General features: G+C 49.7%; 2 protein-coding genes across 8 annotated transcripts in view; one reads left to right on the top strand and one right to left on the bottom strand.

Moving 5' to 3' along the window:
* The window catches only part of ZNF609 (zinc finger protein 609), a 223,279-nt gene extending 217,755 nt beyond the window's left edge, over positions 1–5,524 (top strand). For 5 of the 7 annotated variants that reach the window (XM_032623520.1, XM_032623516.1, XM_032623522.1 and 2 more), the window contains 3 exons: positions 58–274; positions 747–825; positions 1,135–5,524. In XM_032623520.1, the coding sequence (XP_032479411.1) occupies positions 58–274; positions 747–820 (291 nt within the window). In that variant the 3' untranslated portion in view covers positions 821–825; positions 1,135–5,524. Of the gene's footprint in view, positions 1–57; positions 275–746; positions 826–1,134 lie in introns of those variants that run through there. The other 2 variants (XM_032623519.1, XM_032623521.1) reach the window with 2 other exon arrangements.
* Positions 5,525–7,892: 2,368 nt separating this feature from the next.
* Positions 7,893–21,035, bottom strand: OAZ2 (ornithine decarboxylase antizyme 2). Its single transcript, XM_032623747.1, is given in 6 exon segments — positions 7,893–8,262; positions 8,503–8,588; positions 9,357–9,532; positions 10,793–10,873; positions 10,875–10,950; positions 20,849–21,035. Coding segments are annotated over 6 exon segments (570 nt in total). The 5' UTR covers positions 20,869–21,035; the 3' UTR covers positions 7,893–8,131.
* Between the last annotated feature and the right edge of the window lie 399 nt (positions 21,036–21,434).

Genomic DNA, 21,434 nt, shown 5'->3' with positions numbered 1-21,434 from the left:
TCTTGCTTTCATGTATGTGTCTCACAGTAGAGCTTTTGTGTCTGCTTTCCTTTCCAGATAAGTGATAAAACTTCTCAGGAGAGAGATCGGGGAGGCTGTGGGGCGGTTGGGGGTGGTGGCAGCTGTAGCAGCGTCGGGGGAGCAGGCGGGGGTGAAAGGAGTGTTGACCGGCCCCGAACCTCCCCTTCTCAGCGCCTGATGTCCACACACCACCACCACCACCACTTGGGGTACTCATTGCTCCCAGCACAGTACAACTTACCCTATGCAGCAGGTAAGCCTCACTTCCCCACTTCCTATCCTTTCTACTCCATCCCAGTAGCACTGCCCACAGCAGGGGGCCCCTGGCAAGAACCGCCCCCCCCCCTTTTTCCCCTTGAGCGTCTCATCTGTCCATAGTCCTAGCCTCCTGCAGACAATCAATAAAATCATGACATTTGTTTCATCCCTTGGAGCTTGGGGATTCTCAAACTCCTCCGGAAAATTGGCTTTGATATTCAGAATAAGGAGCAGGTGTTCCCACAGCCAAAGAGTAACAAGCAACTGAAAAACAGAGCCTGACTATCTATCCCGAGCCGCTGTATCTATCCAAGTATCAGATTTTCTTCTGTCAGCACCCCGGAACTCAGTGGAGCTAGGAATTTAAGGAGAAGCTCTTCCCAATACCCACTCAGCTGGCAAAAAGGGAGAGTGCTTAAGGGGAGGGTCTGGGAGTGCCACACTAACACATCCTCCTTCTCACTCAGGGCTTTCTTCTACAGCCATTGTTGCCAGCCAGCAAGGCTCCACTCCTTCACTCTACCCACCCCCCCGGAGGTGAGAATGGTAAGTAACTTTTTAATTTGGGGCAACACCTAGAGAGCAGGGATAGGTGATACCTGGATCACAGAATCCCTGCAGAGCCACGGTGAAGGATAGCTCTGTGGGCTGTGGTCTGGAAATGGCGGAACCCTGGGCAAGCCTCTTGTATAAGTCTCCCATGAAGCCATCTGTCTCTGAGAGGAGCTGTGGAACACGTCTTCCCTAGCGACCAGGACTGGCCTCCTCTACAGTTCATTTTCTTGGAGCACCACCCTGTGGTTCTTTTTACCAGCGGGCTGAATACCTGGTTATCTGTCCATGTTTCCCTTGCAGAAAGAACACCAAGTGCCCGGATAAAGTCAGCTTCACGGGCCCAGACTGGCTCACCCAAGGAGGTGCTGGAGGTGCCATTTAGACATCAGTTAAATGGTATTGATCATCCTGTTTGCCGTTCCCACCATGACTGAAGGCAGACCCTTGGTTATCTCGCCTCCACCAGACCCCCGGACTCCCTGACCCTCCCTCTTCCTCAGGAGCTGGAGAGCCGGTACTTAGCAAAAATATTTATTCTCTTGGCCACAGTAGTGACTGTTGTGGCCTCTGTGGAGGTGAAGGCACGGGGAGCAACCAGGGGAACAGGGCCTAAGCCCAGAGAAGTCACTGGTCTGTTCCCCAAGCCCCTGGTCAGCTGCCGGAGCAGTACCAAGCCCCCCAGGGAGGGACCCCCGAGCACTGGGTAAGGTCTGAAGACAGCACAGCAGCCATACCCCTCTCACCATCATTACCACCATCACCAGACCCTGCATCTCCCCAGTGGTTTGGGCCCTGGGAACTGGCAGCACATGGAGGGATTAGAATCTCAGGAAAGAAATTGGGGGCTGTTTTCTCTGCAGTTGTGAAAACAAGGTCTTCAAACATGAAGACTTCTCCCGTCTCACATGAGCACATGTAAACGCTCAGAGCCCAGCCTGGAAAGGGAGACCAAGGCATTTGCCCCACCGTGGCCTTGGGCTGCCTGTCAGGCAGAGGGCCAGGGGTCCCAACACCAGCACAGAGCTCACCGGGGATTCCGGGCGAGAGCTTGAGCTGGAGCACGAATTGGAGTCTGTGAACTAGAAGCTGCAACCCCACTAAGCCCTGCTGCTGCTTAGCCCCCACTCCTTGCCCTTTTCTCACCTCCCTCCTGACCCCTTGGTGCCTTTCCCAGGGGGATCCCCACACTGATCTCTCCTCTTCTTTTCCACTGCTTGGCTCTTAAGGCTCAGGCAGGTAAAATAGTCTCCCCCAGCGTGGGGAGCTTTGGAGTCTGCCAGGTCACCTGAGCACAAGCCAGGAGGCAGGCCCTGGGAGCACCCAGCCCTTCTAGATGTCCTGTCCAAGCGGCCATCTGAGTATCCTCCTCATCTAGGGCCACAAGTCTATACAGCCCAATTTCTCTGTACACAACTACAAGACTTTATGTAGCTCAACCTGTAACCCCATGTGTGCCAATATAAGCCGTGTTTTTTTGTAACACACTTTTTTGTTTTAGGGGCTACTGACCATGGGAGATTATCTATTCCTTACACCCTGGGATAACACATGCAAGCCATTATTCCTTGGAGCTACAGAGTGTAGTCAGTGGAGCTGTGCTTTGAGGCAGAGACATTTCTCTGCTCTCCTTAGAAATGCAGTCCCAGTCCAGGCTCTATGCTGTGTCACTGGGAAAGTGACAGTGATTTGGTAGCTTTATTGGAGTCACTTCTTCCCCAAGGTGTGGGGAGCTTTAGCTCTTAGTTTTTGACGTGTCATCCCTTTGTCTTCTTCCTCTCCTGTCTTTCGTTGACCTTGTGGATTGAGAGAGAGATGAAGACTGACAGACACCAACCTAGGTTAGAGATGGGTGTTTGTGACCAGAGTGCCAAAAATGACCATTTAAGAGCAGGGACTTGGCTCTGACAGTTTGGGGCATGGAGATGAAAGACAGTAAGCACAATGCCCAGTGGAGGCTGCGTTCCAAGATCCCCAGAGCCCTGTTCTAGAGAGGCTTAGGGTCTTTTGCCCAAGAGGAGCCCCTCTGACCTATAGACCTTTCCTCTAGGTTTCCATGTCCTTGTTTTTGTTCAAGTTGGGTTCTGAGCCCTCCCCAAAACCCCACTGATTTAGACCTCTTAACAGGCCCCAGGCAGCCTCCCTTCCCCATTCAGTCCTTCTGCCTCCTGATGCCCCAGCAGGCAGTGCTCTGAGCAGTGACTTCCCTTTTACCCATGGAGGTCGTTGGTGTGGACACCTTCATCCCACCTGAATTTCAGCCTGATTTTGCCCTCCCAGACTCTGCCGGGTGGAGCCAAGGCCCATTTCTGTTCCTGTTTGTTTTTAAATATTGTTGTGTGTTTTGTATCTGGCGCTGGCTTTTACAGCGTGCTCTGTACATATTGTGAAGAAACGGTTTGGAGTCATTTTCTTTCCTGTTGGGCAGGCATGGCCCCTTTCCACTTTGTTCTGTAACAGAGAAGAAGAGCTTCTGTATTAGCAGGGCATCCTTGGGTTCTGCAGAAGGGAACAGTTTTTTCTTTTTTTTCCTTAAAAAACATTTGGCTCTTTGATCCTTATATCCAAGTCTCCCTTGAAAGGCAGGAGCTGAGCTGCCCAGAAAAGCAGGTAAAAGGCGCAGTGGCAGAATGGCACTGCCTTCGCCTGATCCCTGATCCTCCTGGTCCCCGATCCTTGCCAGGCCCAGTCTTCCCTCCCTGAAGTAACACAGAACAGCAGCACTGATGGATGAAATAGAGACCCTTAACGAGTACTGAGTGAAGGGTTTGCTGTCCGCCCCTAACCTCTCTCCATGGGGAGAAAGAACACAGAGGGGGAACCTGTGGCACCCATGACCTGGTCATAGGGATGAGACACTCAAGGATTCCCACCCACCTTACCCCAGCAAAGGCTGGAAGTGTTGGCTGCTAAGGGCCGAGACCACCAGGCCAAGGCTCTCTCTGAGCTACCCCTGCCCAGTTCTTTTGACAGACATTGTTCCTCCAGGCCCCACAGAGAAGCTGGAGGGAAGAAGCCTTGTCCCCAGGTAGGACAGCCATGGCCTGGAGAGCTGCTCTTTAGGATTCACATCTGCTTCTTCCTCATTTAAGCTGTGCCAGTTCCCCTCATCCCCTTTCCCTGCCTGTACATGTATGTATACATGTGTATTTCCTTCTCTTACCTCACCCTCTCCACACATCTCAAGGTCAAAGGACCACATGCAGAAGGGTTAAGACGGCACCCCATGAAGTGAAATGATGCTTCTTGAACCTCTTCTCTCCAGGCTCCAAGGTGGGGGTGGAAGGGCTTGGTCTCGGGAGTGGGAGGGTAAGACTACAGAAGGGCTAGAGTGTTAACTGTATACGGGCTTTGAGGTCACCCACGCCACTTATTATCCCATGTACCCTACCACCATCTCAGTGTCTACTCTGATGCCCCCAAGATTCAACTGGGCAGCTAGCTGGCCCCATAATTCTGGGCCTTTGTTATCTGTTTTATTATTAGGGCATCCCAGGATGCTTTCCGATGATCCTCTGCCATGGGCCCCTCCTGGGATCAAGCCCCTCCCAGGCCCCGTCCCCAGCCCCTCCTGCCCCAGCCCACCCGCTTGCCTTGGTGCTCAGCCCCCCATTGGGAGCAGGTTGGGGCGAGCTGGAGGCCCGGGCTGGAGGGGCAGTGTTGCTGTTCATAGCTTTTGTTCCACTGGCATTGCTCTGTTGGATTTAATTTTAGTCTTCCTGATTCTTCCCTTCTGTAAAGTGTACATTACCAAGTTCCTTGTTTTTTTATATATATATATAAATATATATATATACATACAAACTGTACTCTTTTTGCCTTTGTACATTCAGGCAAGAAGAGAAAATAAATCTTTTTAAGAGACAATCACAAATCTGTGAGGGCTGCTGGTTATTTCTCCTGGAGTTTGCTGCTGAGCTGCCTCCTCTTTCCTCCTCACTTTTCTCCCTCAGCTTTCCCGATCTTCCTGGTCCTGCTCCTGCTCCATATGCATACTCAGCTCCACCTTCCCTGGCTGATGGCAAGCTGTTGAATCAGTGTCCAGACTACCTGCCCTGCAGCCCCTTCCTGCCCAGCAGTATTTTCCAGCTTGGCCGCGGGCTTACCCAGGAGCTTTATCCTGTGCCCTGGCCTCTCCTGTCTTCTCCCATAGATCCCATTCACAAATGGCTTTGGACCCCTGGGTACTCTGGGACCTGTCTCCCAGAGGCCCTGGCTTTGGACACTCACCTGTGAAACTATGCAGCTGGGAGCTCTCTGCCTAAGAGTTTGCACTACTTCTTAAACCTGCCTGGGCGTTAGATCAGAGGGTTTTTAGAACTGAGTGGGAAACTAGCCTCTAACAAACACTCCCCCAGATGCCAGCCTCCAGAGTTGCTCTGATCCACAGCCCAGAGAATCATTCCTGGCCGCTGAACTCCTGTGGCTACCCCATCAGAACAAGGGCTAAGGGCTTATGGGTCAAGAGCATTTGATCAAATTTCAAAGGGTGGTACATTCGGAAACACAGCCCAACCAAAACCATTGTTCCACCTCTTGAACTTTCTCCTTTTCCTCTGACTTCCTCCTCCCCCCTTTTTTCCCCCTATCTATCTCTCTACTTCCTTTTCTTAATTGGCTTTGGACTTGAAGTATATTTTTAAATTATTTGTTGTATTTATTGAATAAAGTTTTTAATGTCCCTGTTCTTAAATTTAGACTTAGTTTGCCTTTCACATATCTCCCCTATCCTACCCCACCCTCCCACTCCCAAAATATTTCCCCTTCTAAGTTGCTTTTTTAATTGCAGATTTTGGGTACCATATTTCTTTCCTGACAGACAGTGGTCTTACCCTAGCAGAAGTTTTTTCTTTTTGAAAGAGAAATCTTAGCTGAGTGCCTGGGTTTCCAATTCAGCCTTTCTAACTCTGGCTGTGTTAAAGAGGAGCCACCAGCAGATGGCAGCAAAGTCTCAGGCATGTTTGCTGTCCACTCGCTAGCTTTGCAGATGAGAACTGTTTTTCTTGGTTCCTTATCCCTCCCTGCCTTATAGATTCCTTGGGTTTGAATTTAACATCAGAATCCTAAACTGCCTACATTAACTTGGCCATTGTCAGCATTCGTGTGGACCTCTGTTGTAAATATCTCACTGTAATGACCACTTTTCAGTCACGGACTTTATAATACCTCTAAGGATTATGTGCTCAGTGGAAGACATCTTCAAAGCCCTTCATATTTCAGTTGAATCATCTCTAGGCCCAGAGTTTTTTTTTTTTTTTTTTTTTTGGCCGCAATGCATGGCATGTGGGATCAGATCTCCGACCAGAGATCGAACCTGTGCCACCCGCAGTGGAGCATGGATTGATTCCTAACCACTGGACCGTCGGGGACGTCCCTAGGCCCAGACTTTCTACTAATACCGTGTGGGGTAGAGGTGCTGAACTCCTTTTCATGAGTATTAGGTAGAGTCCAAGATTAATGACTTGTCCAGGGTGAAAACACAAGTAAGCTCCACACAGAACAATGTGAAAATAGGCCAAAGACTCAGGATGTAAAGACAGCCACAGCTCAAAAGTAAGTATACGGTTCTAAAGCTGTAGGAGGTGGAAAAACATGCCCAGCACTTCATTTGGGAAAACAGAAAAGCAAAAGGGAATAAAAATACTGGCGAGAAATTAAAAAACAAAACATAGGTGAAGAGGATTCTAGCCCCCTCCAATGCCACTGAGAGCTTATCCATCAGGCTGGTGGTACAGGGGAAGGGCAGCCATGCCTTACGGCACTGGGCTCCAAAAGGAGAAAACTATCTTCCTAGGGAAGGTGTGTTCCGCTTCCTTCAGACACCCCCCAGGAATGGGAATGTCAGGCAGCTCCATGTGAAAGCCAAAACCCAGTTTCAGGACCCAGCCTTCTACACAAAAACTAAGAAGGGCTTGGATCCTGGTATGTATAGCCCCTATTCTGGATGAAGCTCTGTGTACATACCTGTCTCTAGGGGGCTCCAGCATTCTGTCCCAGACTCCTAGCAACCCCGAGTTTTGCGTTGTAACGTGGCCCCAGAGACCTCAGCCGTTCATCTGTCCTGATGCACTGCTGCTTTTTTCCTGAGAAGCATGTATCACACCCCTGCTGGGCTGGGCTCTAGACTCAAAAGACAGCAGTAGAGGAAGCTGGCCCTGGTACAGGAATAAAGGACAGACCAACCACAACTTTAAATCAGTTTATTGACACAGTAACACAACACACTTGCCTCCCTGACACCCCCACCCCCTCGCCCAGTCTAGACCTCTCCCCCTTCCTCCCCCCTTAGAACAAGCTGTTCAGTGAAAACAGAAAAGGGCAGGCCACTTCTACACCCTCAGTGCCACTGCCAAGCCCTGGGGAGCAGGGTCTCAGGCACTACTCAGAACCTGCCAGAGAGGGGCGCCGTTAGCACTAGACTTAGCCAGGCAGAGGCGTCCCGTCTCTCGGAGCAGATTCTCCCACAACCCCCAGGCCCTGAGCTGCTCTTCCTCTTGCCCTCTGCTGTCTGTGACCCTAGGAAGGACACACCTTGGGCCTGCGGCCAAGAGGGAGAACTCCTGGCCGTAATCTGAGAATTGGAGTTTGGCTAGTGTTTTTTAAGGCCCAGGCACCCCAAAAAAAGCCCTGGTGGTGGGAGTGAACTTCAATGCCCCTATTTTAAATGCACTGAGAACATGAAACAGATTAAGCCAGCTTAACCAAATGCCAGAATAACACGAAGCTGTAAAGGAGGGGTCAGACCTGCTTTCTCCAGGCCAGACACAAATGCACAGAGAGAAGCCCAGGTGGAGTGTCAAAAACAACTGAAGGACACTGCCCAAGGGCTGAAAAGCCTATACTCCGGAGTCCCCAGGGTGACAGGAAGCAAGGAAAGAAAATACACCGGTCTTAAAAACCAAAAAAGAAAGCCCAACGGCAGGGGAACCTCAGCCTGACAGTGCTGTCCACCAGCTCTCCAGGCCTTGCCCCTGGACCCAGACGGTCCCTCCCCCTCTAGGCAATGTCCTCCCCTAGGCTAGATAGAGCACATCACACAGCGCGGTTTAAAAAGCTTCTAATGCCAGTTCATAAACATCTTCATTTACTATTGGTGATTACATGTGAATAATATGTTTATACTGTTCTTTATGGAAAACAATTTCAACGAGTCAACGCTGAGAGCACAATAGGCAACCCTCACCCTGAGCGCCTCAGCGTCCTTCCCTAGACAGCAAGAAGCCCCCTCCTCTGTCCCAGGGCTGCCTAACTTCCCCTCTTCCCCCACTGTGGCTCTTGGGCAAAGCATCCTCTATGACCATTAGTCCTCGTCGGACAAGTTCTGGTCCAGGGGGTAAACCATGAACATCACATCTGGTCGAGAGGGGACACAGGGATGGCCTGGACGCACAATCTCAAAGCCCAAGAAGCTGAAGGTCTTCAGGAGTGGAGCTGCAGAAAAGAGTGTAAAAAAGGATTCTGGTAAGAAACAACAAGGGTAGGCTCAAATCAAGGGAAAACCCAGAACAAAGATGGAATAAGTAAGCACTAGGCCTTTCCTAAATTTGGACACTCTCAATCCCATGATCTCCCAGGGTTTGTATGTCAAACTCAGGAGCCCCACCTTACTAAGAGCCCCCTTTTCCCCTCCCCAGCCTGGGCAGTAGGTCTCAAGCTGCTCTGCCCCGTCACCTCTGTCTTCCCGGCCCTTCCTGAAGCAGATGAAGACGTAGTTCACTTTCATCTTCTCTTCAGCAAACTCTAGCAGTGCTAACAATCTGCAAGAAGCAAGGAAAACAACTCAGGCCCACTGCCCCCTCTAAACTTCGGCCTCACCCCTCTACACCCCACCCAAGGCTTTCCTGAGGCTTACAGCCAGCACTGTAAATAGGGAAGCTTCAGGAAGAAGGTTTCTATTTCAAGACCTCAGGAGCCCTGAGTTCAGAAAAAAATAAACCACAATCCCTAAGAAAAATGTCACTGAATTCTCTCTTCCTGGAATAAAGTTTCTTCATCTGAAATTAACACTAACCAACTTAACTAATGCAGTTCACAAGAAAGTATGGGACCTAGGAAGAGAACCCAGTTTCTCAGAGGTCCTCCAAAGTTGCCAAGTATAATGGTGACCACCTGCTGCTGAGAGGGACTTTGGGCCCTAACACTTCCTAAGAGGATTTGCTCAAGAGGCCGGAGCCACTCAAGGGAACTCCATTCTCAGGACTGTTTCTTCCACAGCTGGGTGTGCCCAATCCAGTGAAATCCCACTATCTCTGAGCTCCTGGCCTTTGAACTGTACCATTATACGATGGCTCAAGGGGAATTTGATGTCCACTGGGGTGATTAAATGACAGGAATTTGGTTAATGTGATAATGATCCGCTTTCATTATAACAGGCCTGTTTTACTGGCTGAAACTAACCTGTTACAAAATGGTATCTGCTTGGGCAGCCGAGAGCTAGGGGGAAGGCTAGCCATCTGTTGTCTCTAGTAAGCATACGCCCTTCTCTAGAGCAGGCTTCCTGCCCTTCCCCAGCACTTGCTCCTTACCCTTCTTTGCTCCCATCAGCTAATAATCCATCTGGGATTTCTACAAACAGGCTCTGGCTGGACAGGACTGCATCCCAGGAAGAGACCTTCACCTTGGTGACCTCATACTGGAAGTGGACGATGTGAGGTTTTCCATCGTTCACAGGGAGGTCCTGGGTCACAGTGAGCTTCTCGTCCTGGGAGGAGATCAGGTCAGAGGACCAGGTCACTACTGCTTCTGGCCACATCAGAGGCTCCCTAACCTAGGTGGTGTAAGGAGTCCTCTTGGGCCAACCTCAGGGTAGCACGGGATAGAGGGCATGCTGAAAATGTAGAGCAGCATGCTGGCTAAATGGAGCCATCGGGCACTGAGACCACTTGGTGTCAGCTAAAAGCCAGCATGATGGGAAGGGAATATTTACCGAGCATCCACCAGATGCCAAGTCCTGTACAAAGTACTTTCCCATTTTTCAATCACCACAACAAGCACTTGAGGTAGGCATCAGTATCCCCACTTTAAACGTAAGATACTGGGGGCCCAGAACAATCAAGCAACTGACTCAAGGCACCACAGCGAGTAAATGGGAGAGCTGAGATTCAAATCAGGTCTCCCTGACTAAAAGCCCATGCTTATCCCGCCAACACCACGTTCTTTCCCTTCCTTCTCTGAAAGAGAAACATTAGAAACAAATGAGGATGTTCATTAGGGCTTAGCTGGAGCACAGGTCAACCCAAGCTGGCTTCCAGGTGGCTGCAGAGTCCATGATGTCTCCCCTGCCACAGTCTCAAGAGACCAGGACTCAGCTGCCCTGCTACCCTTCAATGCCAGTCTTAGAAGTTAAACCACTTCTGGCCTCACAGGAGATTAAAAGGCAGCAAAGGGCTAGCTGCCCCAGCCCAGATCACTCTCGGGACAGACTCCCAGGGTTCTCTATAGCTCCTGTGCTGTGCCCTATGCTGCCAGGGTGATGGATGACTGAGATGCAAGGTGCCCTCTCCTTACCACCCACCCCTGCCACTGCCCTGCCCCATGCCCCCCAGACTGGTAAGGGACAGAAGTCAGAATGCCCGGGAGTCGAGGCCAATGGGAAGACTCCTCCTGGCCCTTGGTACTCCTCAGGAGAAAACTGAGGAGCAGCACCAGGCGAGAGCTCTTGCATTCTTCCACTCACTGTTCCCCCCCGCCCCCTTTTCTTCCGCCTCCCACTCAGGGCCCAGAACGAGCACTAAAGTGCTGACCTAAGCTGAGAAGATGGCAGGGTGTTTGCTTGGTGCTGATATCCTCCTGGTACTCCCCAAAAGCCTCATAGCAGCCTCAGTTGAAAAAGTCCTCCCCAGTCCCCCTACTGGCCTGGCCTAAGACTCAGAAGACTAAGGAGAGTGATCACTGCCCTTAAGCAGATGCTCAGCAGTGTCTGAGAAGCGCTGCTCCAAGCCTTCCACCCCACAGTCCTTACCTTATATATTAGAGCTGAGAGAGAAGGATCCCTGCCGCCCCCTCGCCCACCGGGGATCTTCGACAGTGGGTGAGGGGCATCAGGAGCACCACAGAGGCCCCGGAACAATGTGCCTGCAGCACTGGAGCTGGGGACAGTTACTCAAAGGCAAAATACTACTGCAAGAGATAAAGTGAGACAGTAAACACAAAGTCTTGAAGATTTAACTCAGCATCCTGCCCCACCCCTGCCCTGGCTCTCCCTAAACAAGTACTCCCTCAACAACTGCCCCAGTCCTTCCAGCTACAGCTCTCAGAACTACTTCTCTCTCAAAAGGCAGGAACCCATCCTACAGAGGCACAGAGTCCCAGAAGGGCTCAGGGTCAAGGGGATAGGTCTGACCAAAGGAGCCCCTGTCAAACATCAAACAAATCTCTGTGGTACCGGCAGACCTTGGGAAGAACCAGATGCTGGCTTGCCTAGTAGGCCTAGAGGCCCAGACCCCCACCAGCCCCTTTCCTTACCCTAACAATGTCTCAACAACCTCTGTGGAAGAATCACAAAGCCTACACAATCACTTCGGGCTGGAGAGGCATATGGGCCTCAGGAAGTCACATGGGCTGGATACGGAGTCCCTGAGGAACTCCCAAGGCCACTTTTCCAATGATGGCCTCCCTGATCTGAACAATGGAACTAAACAAGAAATCACTTACCCAAATCCCTCTAGGGTCAAGAACTGAATCAAATCCAGGGATTTGGCTCCTGGAGAGGAGATGCACTATAGTACAGAGTATTATGATGGCATCTGAGTTAGTCCCTGGTGTGCCACCAGACACAGGGTTGCCCTTCTTTGCTGGAAGCTGACCTGGGCATGGGAGTTCAGGTAATCCTGATGCGATTAGAATGGACACTCAACATGGATATATTGCCAGCATGGTGGTTGCTAGGAGGAAGTATACATGCCAGGACCTGAGTAAGGAAGCCAGTTATCAGATGGATCACAGAGGGTGAAAGGCTCCTAAAGGAGCTCCCTGTCACCTTCAGGTGTGTCCCCTTTACTGGCCACCAGGATTTTCAGGTGGACCAAACAGGGCTCCAAATCTACTCCACTCCTTCTCTGAATCCAATTTACTGGCTCTTTAGGCTGAGATGTAGCTCACTCCACAGGCGAAGAGCAAGTGAAGCAAGGAAAGAGAAAAACTGCATTTAACACCATGACTCAGCAGCAAGGCCTGGCCCCAGCACACCAGCCTCAGGGCAGATGGAATGTAGTGGGTAACATACATGGGAAGGTGCTGCAGTGGGGTGCTGGGGCCAGCTCACCTAATTGTTCACATCTCTTCCCAGCTATAGTTGCATTTAGTGATGGCATGTTGGTTAGCTTGAGCCAGCCACAGGGGGAATATTTAAACCACAGAAAACAGCAAATGCTATAAATCAAGACCTTTTTTCCCTGAAAACCCTTTGTAAAATGTTGAGAGGCACCATTCTGCACACTGTCCTTTGCTTTACGTTGCATGGCGTGCCAGATTTGGATTTTTCGCTTAGGCTCAGAACAACAGAACTAAACTCACACCTAATGTGGCAATGGTACAGTAACCAGAGGCGCAGCCCACTGAGACCCTCCATACTAAGAGACCTACATGAGCATTCCACCTGAGACAGGAAGTCCAAACCCATCACTGCTATAGCTCAGCTCCTCTGTTCTCTCAAGGACTTCAACCAGGGGCCTGAAATCACACTTGGAAATTTCACTTGGAGATGGAATTCCCAGGCAGTGTCAGTGGGCCCGGAGAAGCACCAGCACCTGGGGATTAACCATGTGCCCGGCCTTGGGCCTCCTCTGGAAAGCCTCAGGGCATCCCATCTCCCCTACTCGGCCTCGCCTCACCGACAGCTAGAGCAGAAGGAGCATGAGAGAGGACTGTACTACAGACTGTTCTTAAGAACAGGACTTATTTTCTGCTGGGGGCAATGAGCTGTTAACCCCTTCCAAGGGGTGGGGTGGGAGGAACTGGGAGACTGGGATTGACACATTATTGATACTAGGTATAAAACAGACAACTGATGGGAACATACTGTATAACACAGGGAACTCTACCTAATGCACTCTGGTAACCTAAATGGGAGGGGAAGCCCAAAAGGGAAGGGATATGTATATGGCTGATTCATTTTGTTGTGCACTGGAGGTTATTAACACAACATTGTAAAGCAACCATACTCCAATAAAAATTTTAAAAAAAAAAAGAAGAAGAAGGGCTTTCCTGGTGGCGCAGTGGATAAGAATCCGCCTGCCAATGCAGGGGACACGGGTTCGATCCCTGGTCCGGGAAGATCGCACAGGCCACGGAGCATCTAAGCCTGTGCACCACAACTACTGAGCCTGCGCTCTAGAGCCCGCGAGCCACAACTACTGAAACCTGCACGCCTACAGCCCGTGCTCCACAAGAGAAGCCACCGCAATGAGAAGCCCGAGCACCGCAATGAAGAGAGCCCCCGCTCACCGCAACTAGAGAAAGCCCACGTGCAGCAATGAAGACCCAACACAGCCAAAAATAAAGATTAAAAAATTAAAAAAAAAAATCCCCCCCCTTCCAGTGTGCTAAGGGACAGAATAATAAGACTGTCCAGGCCAGAAAAAAAGGAAAACGAAAGTGGGAGTTTCCCCAAGTAAAGGCACCCACACACACCCCACATGGGACAGTTCCCTTCCCATTCCCTAGTGACCACCTTCAGGCCTCTGTTGAGGTTGCTGCAGGAGCACCAGGAAGGCTGCGCTGCTGGAGAAAGCTGCCTTGCTTGTATTGGTCAGTGGAGCTACCCAAGGACTGGGCAAACCTCTGGGGTAGATAGATGAGATGTAGCCTTGTATACCAGGAGAATTGCATGGGTTCACAAAACAACCAGATCACCAAGGCCCTAGCAGTTCTAAAATTCTGGTGCTAACTCACTTCCAAAGAAATTACTCCTCAATGGTCTCTAGATGGGAGAGCTACATTCAACTCCTGACCTGCATTCCAACCACCATCTTGATTCTGAACTAATTTTCACTTGCAAATAGCAGAAGCAATGGGGCCAACCCACTGAAAAGATCAGAATGAGGTGGGGTTTTTTTTTCTTTTTGATCCAGAATCCCCTTTGTCTTCCTAGAAATAATCCCTAGGGCCTGCCCGGTGTCCAGCACTAATCTATGAGGTCGTGATATTTCTGATGTCATGATCTCACTCCTTCAAATAAAAATGCAAGTAGTCTATCCCACGGTAACAAATTATTTACTTCCCCACTCACACAAGGATCCTGGAAACTCTTTCCTCCCCCACAAAGTCTGCACAGAAAGCAAGTGTGTGTGTATTTGTGTGCGTGTGTGTGTGTGTGAGAGAGAGAGTGGGGGGTGGAAGGGTGTTTCAGGTCCCCAACCTGGCATCCAGTTCCAGTTCCCCAAGAGAAACAGCTGGTGTTTGGGATAAGCTTAGTAGACAGTAGATCACAATCAATAGTTACTTTAATCATCCATCATAATAAATCTGTTTTTAGTTACTTGCTATGCGAATGGCAAATTGCTCTCTTTCAAAAAAAACCTGGCTGTCATTTCTGACATGAAAAGGGAAGGGATATGGGTACATATGTGGTGGTTAAAGTAATTCAGGGGCATAAAATTGACCAGCAACGGCCTTCTCGTATCAGCTTTAGTGTTCAAAATGGTATTGTGGCAAAATACGCCACCAACCTCAATAGGAATCGTGAATCCTGGAGGAACTTAAGCACAAGAGAAAGTGGCTTTTAAACACAAGTCTCCCTGTCACAAGATCCAAGTCAGGTTAGGTTTCATATTCAGTTCAGTCATGTTTCTACTGGCTCCAATGCCCAGCTTCTTCCATTCCTCCCTCATATCCTGTTCACTGCGGGGCAGGCATGGTTTAATCTCTACCACCAAAGGATGATTTAAGAAGCTCAGTCTGGATGCTGAAAAGATCAGGCTGATTAAGGAGAATCAAATGTTATCAGACTGAACTCAAACATCCAGCTGGGCTGGCCTTGCTTCTGGAGAAGAAGAAAAAAATACCATGCTGGAAATGAGGGTGTCAGGTATCCAAGTCAATTCGGAAGATAGATGGGAGATTAGAGCCGACGTGTTAGTGCCTTTTATTTTCTCAGTTGCTATCAGACATGCCCTTGGAAACACTCCTCAGGATACATACGAATGCTACCAACTTACCACATCCTGCTGCCTCTAATTTAAAGTGTTCTGTGAAACTGCTGTCTGGAATGTCCTTAGCAGGTTATAATTTCATACGCTGGCTACAGACAGGCAGCGTATGCCACAGATGTATTCCTGGGGAACATTGCTGGTAAATCATGTTTTTATAATTCAAATCCATTTTAAATCTCTAGGTGCTTACTATTTAAAGGAGGTAACCTAAAATCTCTTGAGAAAATAAAAGATCTCCTGTTAAAGAAGCACTTCCAGTTGACTTTATGTCAGTTTTGATTTTTATATTTAGTTTGCTCAAAGCAGAGTACAGCCTGCTACACAGATTTATATAAAAGTAATTCTGTGGCTAACTTCCATTCAGCTACATTCAACAAATACTTGAATTCATATTCTCCTTGATATACTTTTGATCATGTTTCACTTGAATAAGTGGCCTGAGCTCATTATTCAAGCCTACACCCTTTCTCTCTGGTTTCCATTACCTGTTAGAGGAGGATCAGGCGGCCTTAGTAATTACCTACCTTGTGGTATCAAGTGAAAAGACATAAAAACCACATTCCCAAGCATTCTATATTCATTCCCTTCTTTTCAACCTCTTCTGACCCATTCCTGTCTCAGCCCTCCCTCACAGAACACTTTCTAGGGTGCCCTGACTTCCCTCACACGGGCTGCTTTTACTCTGAGACTAGGAAGGTCTCTGATGACTAATCCCTACGCAGCAAAGAGGGGACCAATCCAGGGCTGCCATTGCAATTAGCTAAAAGAAATAGGAAGAAAGGTGGGAGATGAATGGCCACCTTCAGTCTAGTGTGAGCATACAGGCTGATCTCCAGCTGCCAATTCCCCTTCCATATGAGAAGGGGGCCTTGGTCAGATGCCAGGCATAAGTCATTTCACTAGGGCTGTTTGGTGTGCCAAAGGGTGTCTACTTGCTAAACACGATTATAAAATTATGATTGTAAAAATTATAAAATGACATCACCACTCTGAATCACAGACTGAAAGCGAAATTGGGGTTTTGGTTGATTTTCCACAAGAAACACACTCATGGTGGCAGCTAGATAGAATATCTGTGCCCCTGAGATTTGCTTATCTTGTTACACAGCTGATATTTGTAGATCTTCAGCCAAAGGTAGGCACAATCACATATGCTATCAGAGATGGGTAGATACCTAGGTGATCATGCTTTAAAATAGGACCTTGGGACTTCCCTGGTGGCACAGTGGTTGAGAGTCTGCCTGCCAATGCAGGGGACACGGGTTCGATCCCTGGTCTGGGCGGATCCCACATGCCGCGAAGCAGCTATGCCCGTGCGTCACAACTACTGAGCCTGCACTCTAGATCCCACGAGCCACAACCGCTGAGGCCCACGTGCCTGTAGTCCGCGCTCCACAACAGGACAGGCCACTGCAATGAGAGGCCCGTGCACCGCGGTGAGGGAGTGGCCCTCGCTCGCTGCAACTGGAGAGAGCCCGCATGCGGCGACGAGGACCCAACACAGCCATAAATAAATTAATTAAAAAATAAAATAAAATAGCACCTTAATTTTTCATTTCTAGTACCTCAATCTAGTTTGTATAGTACTCTCATCACCCAGTTCCAGCCTCTCTTCCCAGGACAGAATTACCTCATTGTTTATACAATATCAAAGACCTAGAAAATTTTCTTAAGGCTTATCTTATACAAAGCATTTTTACTATGCTGCTGCTAACCAGAAACTACCTTGTTTTGTTCACTTCAAGTAACAAAATTCTTGCTCACCTACCTGGCCGTTTCTGGTCTATAGATTTCAATTAGGCTTCACAGCCTTCCAAATCATGGCACCAACTTGAATCAACACTGTGTATTGTTGTGTATCCCATTCAAAAAAGGGATGAATTACTTTTTTTTTCCCTAGAAATAAACATACATAACATCCCTCTACCCCACTCGTCAGTCTCCTTTTTTTATATTTCTAAGCTGCTCTGGGGCTAAATTTGGATTTCCTGCCAGTGAGGAATTACTATTATTAGTCCACACAGCTTTCTGAAGCATACCTCCAATTTGGGGGGATTCCTGACTATGCTAGGAGTGTCTCTCTCTATGGGATGGCCTTGAAGGCACATCAAAGGAAAATCTGTTCTCCCTACCACTCCACAACGACAAACCATAGTGCCAGTAAATAAGGAATAACCAAAACCAAATTCTTAGAGGGAGAGACAGAAATTCCATTACCCAGGGAACCATTCAGTGAAGATGCTCAGAGCAGCTATGATGTGCCATTGTGCCCGGGAAAACCACCTGTGGAACCAAATACTTCTCCTCAAAGCCATCAGACACAGACTAATTATAATTAAGGGTATCAAGCCAGAGCAAACTCTTCTCCACATACTGTACCGTCACAAGGTACTAAGCAAGCCCTAGACAGAGACTATCTTCCTGACCCTACAAATCCAGGGAGAGAAAAGGCATGAAGCTTGATTTACTTGGATTTAAACCTGTTGTTCAAAAACCATAATAAAAGTTCTGGTACTGTGTCTTCTTCCCTCCCCCACCATTAGTAATTTTGACATTTTGCAAGTACTAATCAGAACAAAACTGGAAAGGAAGACCCTTGTTTTCAAAACATACTGCAGGCTCCTCTGCAACTATTTCTTCCAGGAAACCAAGCTTCCACCTCTTGAGTATTTCACTGGAGCCAGGGAAGCTGGAAAGCCCATCCCCCACCGAATGGGCCCTAAACTCCCAGCCAGCTCACCCCTCTGTGGATACAAAACATCAAGAACACTGACTGGGAAGAACATCCGGCTCTTAATCGAAATCCTTAGTTAGGGCCCTACCAGGATTCCTTTTAGAAAGTTAGGTGCAGGCCTGAGGAGGCTCGGAAACATGCTATGGAAACAAGATTGCCATAACTCAAAGAAACCAGACACCCTGCACACCCCACCCCACCCCCAGGCCAAAGTGGAGGAGCCTGATCCCAGGCCTTGCTCCTGCCCAGGCCCTGGCAGGTCAGCTGGCTCCTCCCTTCACCTGCCTTTCATACAGCCAAGCCCCTCAAATTACCAACAACCTAAGCAGAAAGAAAAAAAAAAAAAAAAAAAGCAAGGGCTCTGGAGACAAGCAAGCCTGTTTTGCCACTTAGGAATCTGGAAGGAATCTTCATAGTTAAGCGAACCCAACTCTCCCTTTTTCACATGTAAGCAAACTGGCAAGGCCAGAACTAGAATTCAGGTCTCACACTCACAGTCGGTGAAAAGACCCTTACGTGTTGGTCCTAAGTGCTCAACTCTCAGGGCTCGGCCTGCAAATGACTTGGCACCTAGACCAGTTCAGTCTGGAGGACTCCAGAGAAGGCCTGCTGAGACCACACCACTTTCCAAACCCCACTGCAGAGACAAAAACATAAGACTAGAAAAGAAAAATCCTTCTCACAATGCCCTGGGATTTCCTGTAGGTTCCTCTGCTTCCCTCCACCCCTGCACTTCATTATGCCCCCCTCATACCTGCACTCTATCCTCAGCACACACAGCCTTCTTTACCCCAAGTAACACCTTTTGCATCCAGTACCATCCAAGTATCTAGCCACTTCCACCTCCTCAGCTCCAGAGGGACTGGTTTAGAGAAGATGAAATAAGTGGGGACTGCAAAGGGGGATGGACATGGAGAGTCTTGGAAAAGGAAAAGAGAGCAGCAGAATACGGCTGCAGGTAAAGAGGGCTTGGGAGGTGGGGTTTAACGGGTCAAACAGGACTATAAACAAACCAGGAAATGAGGAGTGAATTTTCTTTCTGCATGTAAAGAAGAAACAGGTGTGGGAGCTAGATAAGAGTCTTAAGAAATAAGGGAAGAAAATGGTTAATGGCTGAGAACAGAGTTACTTGAGGTAGGAGAACTGAAGAGGCTGTTGCAGGTATTTTGGGTATTTCTGGATCGTTCCTGGGAAAGACTAAGACAACACCCTTTTCCGCAGAAAAAGGGCTGACACCCACTAAAGGAATATGATGGGAAGGGTCTTCTGGCAGGAAGGGAGGGGAGGCAGTGTTTCTCAACCCTGGTTTGCCCATTAGAGAGAGCTTCGAAAATGTATACTAATAACCGGCCCTACCCTAGGCTAATTACACCAGATCTGTGAAGGGGGGCCCAGGTGATTGATTTTTCACATGTGTAACCTAGGGTTGAGAAACAAGAAAAGCTGAGCAAGAAAGCTGAAAACCCATTTGGAATATTTAAGAATGGTGCTGTTAAAGGAATGGGAAAATGGCAAGTTAGAAACCATTTTTGTGAGAAGGGAGCCCAAGTTTGAGAGGAACCTTGAGTGGTACTCAGAGCTCTGTGTGAAGAAAAGCAATTAGGAGGGCTATGTTTGTAAGAGGAACCAAAACCCAGTTTTGGATAGGCCATGGCACAATTTAAGGAGGATTTTCAGGGAATGGATCTGCTTGCAAAACAATGTAGCCCAAGTGAGAGGCAGAGGCCATAAGGCCAAATCTGGAGACAAAGGATCTGGTGTGGGGAACTAATGAGCTTCAGACTCATTTTGGAGGGAGCAGCAACAAGTCTTGGGAAACAATGAGGAAGAGAATTAGAACCCAAATTCTAAATAAAAGCCATTCTGATGTATAAGCAGCAGCTGGGGTTAAAAATTATGGGGAATCAGAAATTAGGAAACAGTTTCACAGAAGAGTTTGGGGCAGAAATATGGGATATGTTGGAGGGAAAGATGCATGACAAGGACTGCCTCAGAGAAAACGAGGAGGAGGTGGAGAGAGGAAAATTGAATCATGAATTCTGCCTAGTTTGGGCAGCGGGGAAGTATATATGAAGCAAGTTTAGAAAACTACTGGTGCTCAGTTTCAGAAAGATGTGCAGCTTTTCTCTCCAATTAATGGGGGAAAGCTGGGTTCAGGTTTTGAGGAAGGACACTTGCAAAGGCCCGGTAAGCCGAGTATGGGGACTAATTTGAAAGCACTGGAGGTGCAGGGAAAGAGGGTAGGTCTTCAACAGAAGCAAAGTGGGCTGAACTCTGTGATCTAATAGTCTAGAGATGGGGCTCAGTTAAGATGGGAGGAGTAGAGTATAGATGAGAGAAAGGTGTTTAAAGGGGTAGGAATGTTTAGAAGTGCGTTGGGGGGAACATCATGGAGGACAGGAATCAAGCCCAAAGTGAGAAATAAAAAGGATGATGTTGGCAGACCGGGAAAATGGGGCCTAATTGGGAAAGGGGTGCCGGGGGTGGGGGGAACGGGAGGGAAAAGATGAAGCTGGAGTGAGGGACCAAGGGGAGCACTGAGCGTCACGGCAAGACTATTAGGCCTGACTGGGAGGGGGCTGAGGGTGACAGGTGGGGGTAATGGGTCCAGTTGAGAACTGAAGGACGGAGTCTGACCTGGGGCGGGGGGGATGGGAAGTGATAAAAGAAGCGTCTGGTTGGAAGGTGCAGTTTAAATTAGAGGAGGGATTCAAAGGGAAGAATTTTAAGTGACTTAAACGAGCAGGAAGAAAGATTAGGGGAAGACGGGAAACAATTTGGGGAATCTGGATGAGAGCGAAAGCACAGTTTCGGGAAGGGGCCACCGTTCGGCGGGGCTGAAAGGAACTGGGGACTGGATTGGAAGACTGGTCCCGGTCTTTGGGGGCTTCACCGGGCTGCACGCTCGGACGAGGGTGGATGGGCCAGGCTGGAGGAAGGGGCGCTAAAGGACGGAGGGAGGCCCAGCTGCGGGGCTGAGGCTCGGACTGGGGTGGCTGAAGTAGGGAAGGGACCCAGTGGGGGCCGGATGGGGCCCCTTAGGAGGGGCGAGAACCGGCCGGGGGGTGGGGAGGAGGCCCTCTGGAGCAGAGGAGGGGAGGATGGGGGCGGGGAGCCTAAACCGGGCCGTTACCTGTCCTGGGTGTTTATCATCCTCGGCGGCTCTGCTCAGGGTGGGAAGAGGCGGCGCAGGGAGTGGGTAGGTGGATGAGTGGGCGGGTGTGGGGTCGCGCGCGCGCGCGCGGGGCCGAGCTCTGCGGGCTAAGTCCCTGTCAGGCAGCGGGCCCAGAGCCCTCCTCCTGCCTCAGCGAGCGCCTGCCTCCAACTGACCCTCCCCGGCCGCCGCCGACGCCGCTGCAACCGCCCCGCCCCCGAGTGCCTTATCTGCATAGCCCCACCCCAGCGCCGCGCGGTGTCCTGGGAAACTGGGGCCCCAAACAAAGGGCAAAGCACCGCCCCACCGCCGCGCAGGCGCACCAGGGGCGGTAGGGGCCAGGGGCGGTAGGGGCGGTAGCGGCGGTAGCGGCGGTCGGGGCGGTAGGGGCGGTAGGGGCGAGGGGCCGTAGGGGAGGGGGCCGGGCGGAGGTCCAGATAAAAAGCGGCATGTGGGGGTGGTCGTGGTCGTGGCCCTGGTGATGTCGTGGCCGTGGCGGCAGCCTAGCGGCCCGAACGATGCGTTGACTTTCAGGTACCGTTTACTGAGCATTGACCTGACAGTC

This window comes from Phocoena sinus, chromosome 2, assembly GCF_008692025.1.
Source record: "Phocoena sinus isolate mPhoSin1 chromosome 2, mPhoSin1.pri, whole genome shotgun sequence".
In the NCBI taxonomy this organism is placed as follows: domain Eukaryota; kingdom Metazoa; phylum Chordata; class Mammalia; order Artiodactyla; family Phocoenidae; genus Phocoena; species Phocoena sinus.
The sequence above is the reverse complement of the archived record's forward strand: the minus strand, read 5'-3'. Positions and strand labels throughout refer to the sequence as shown.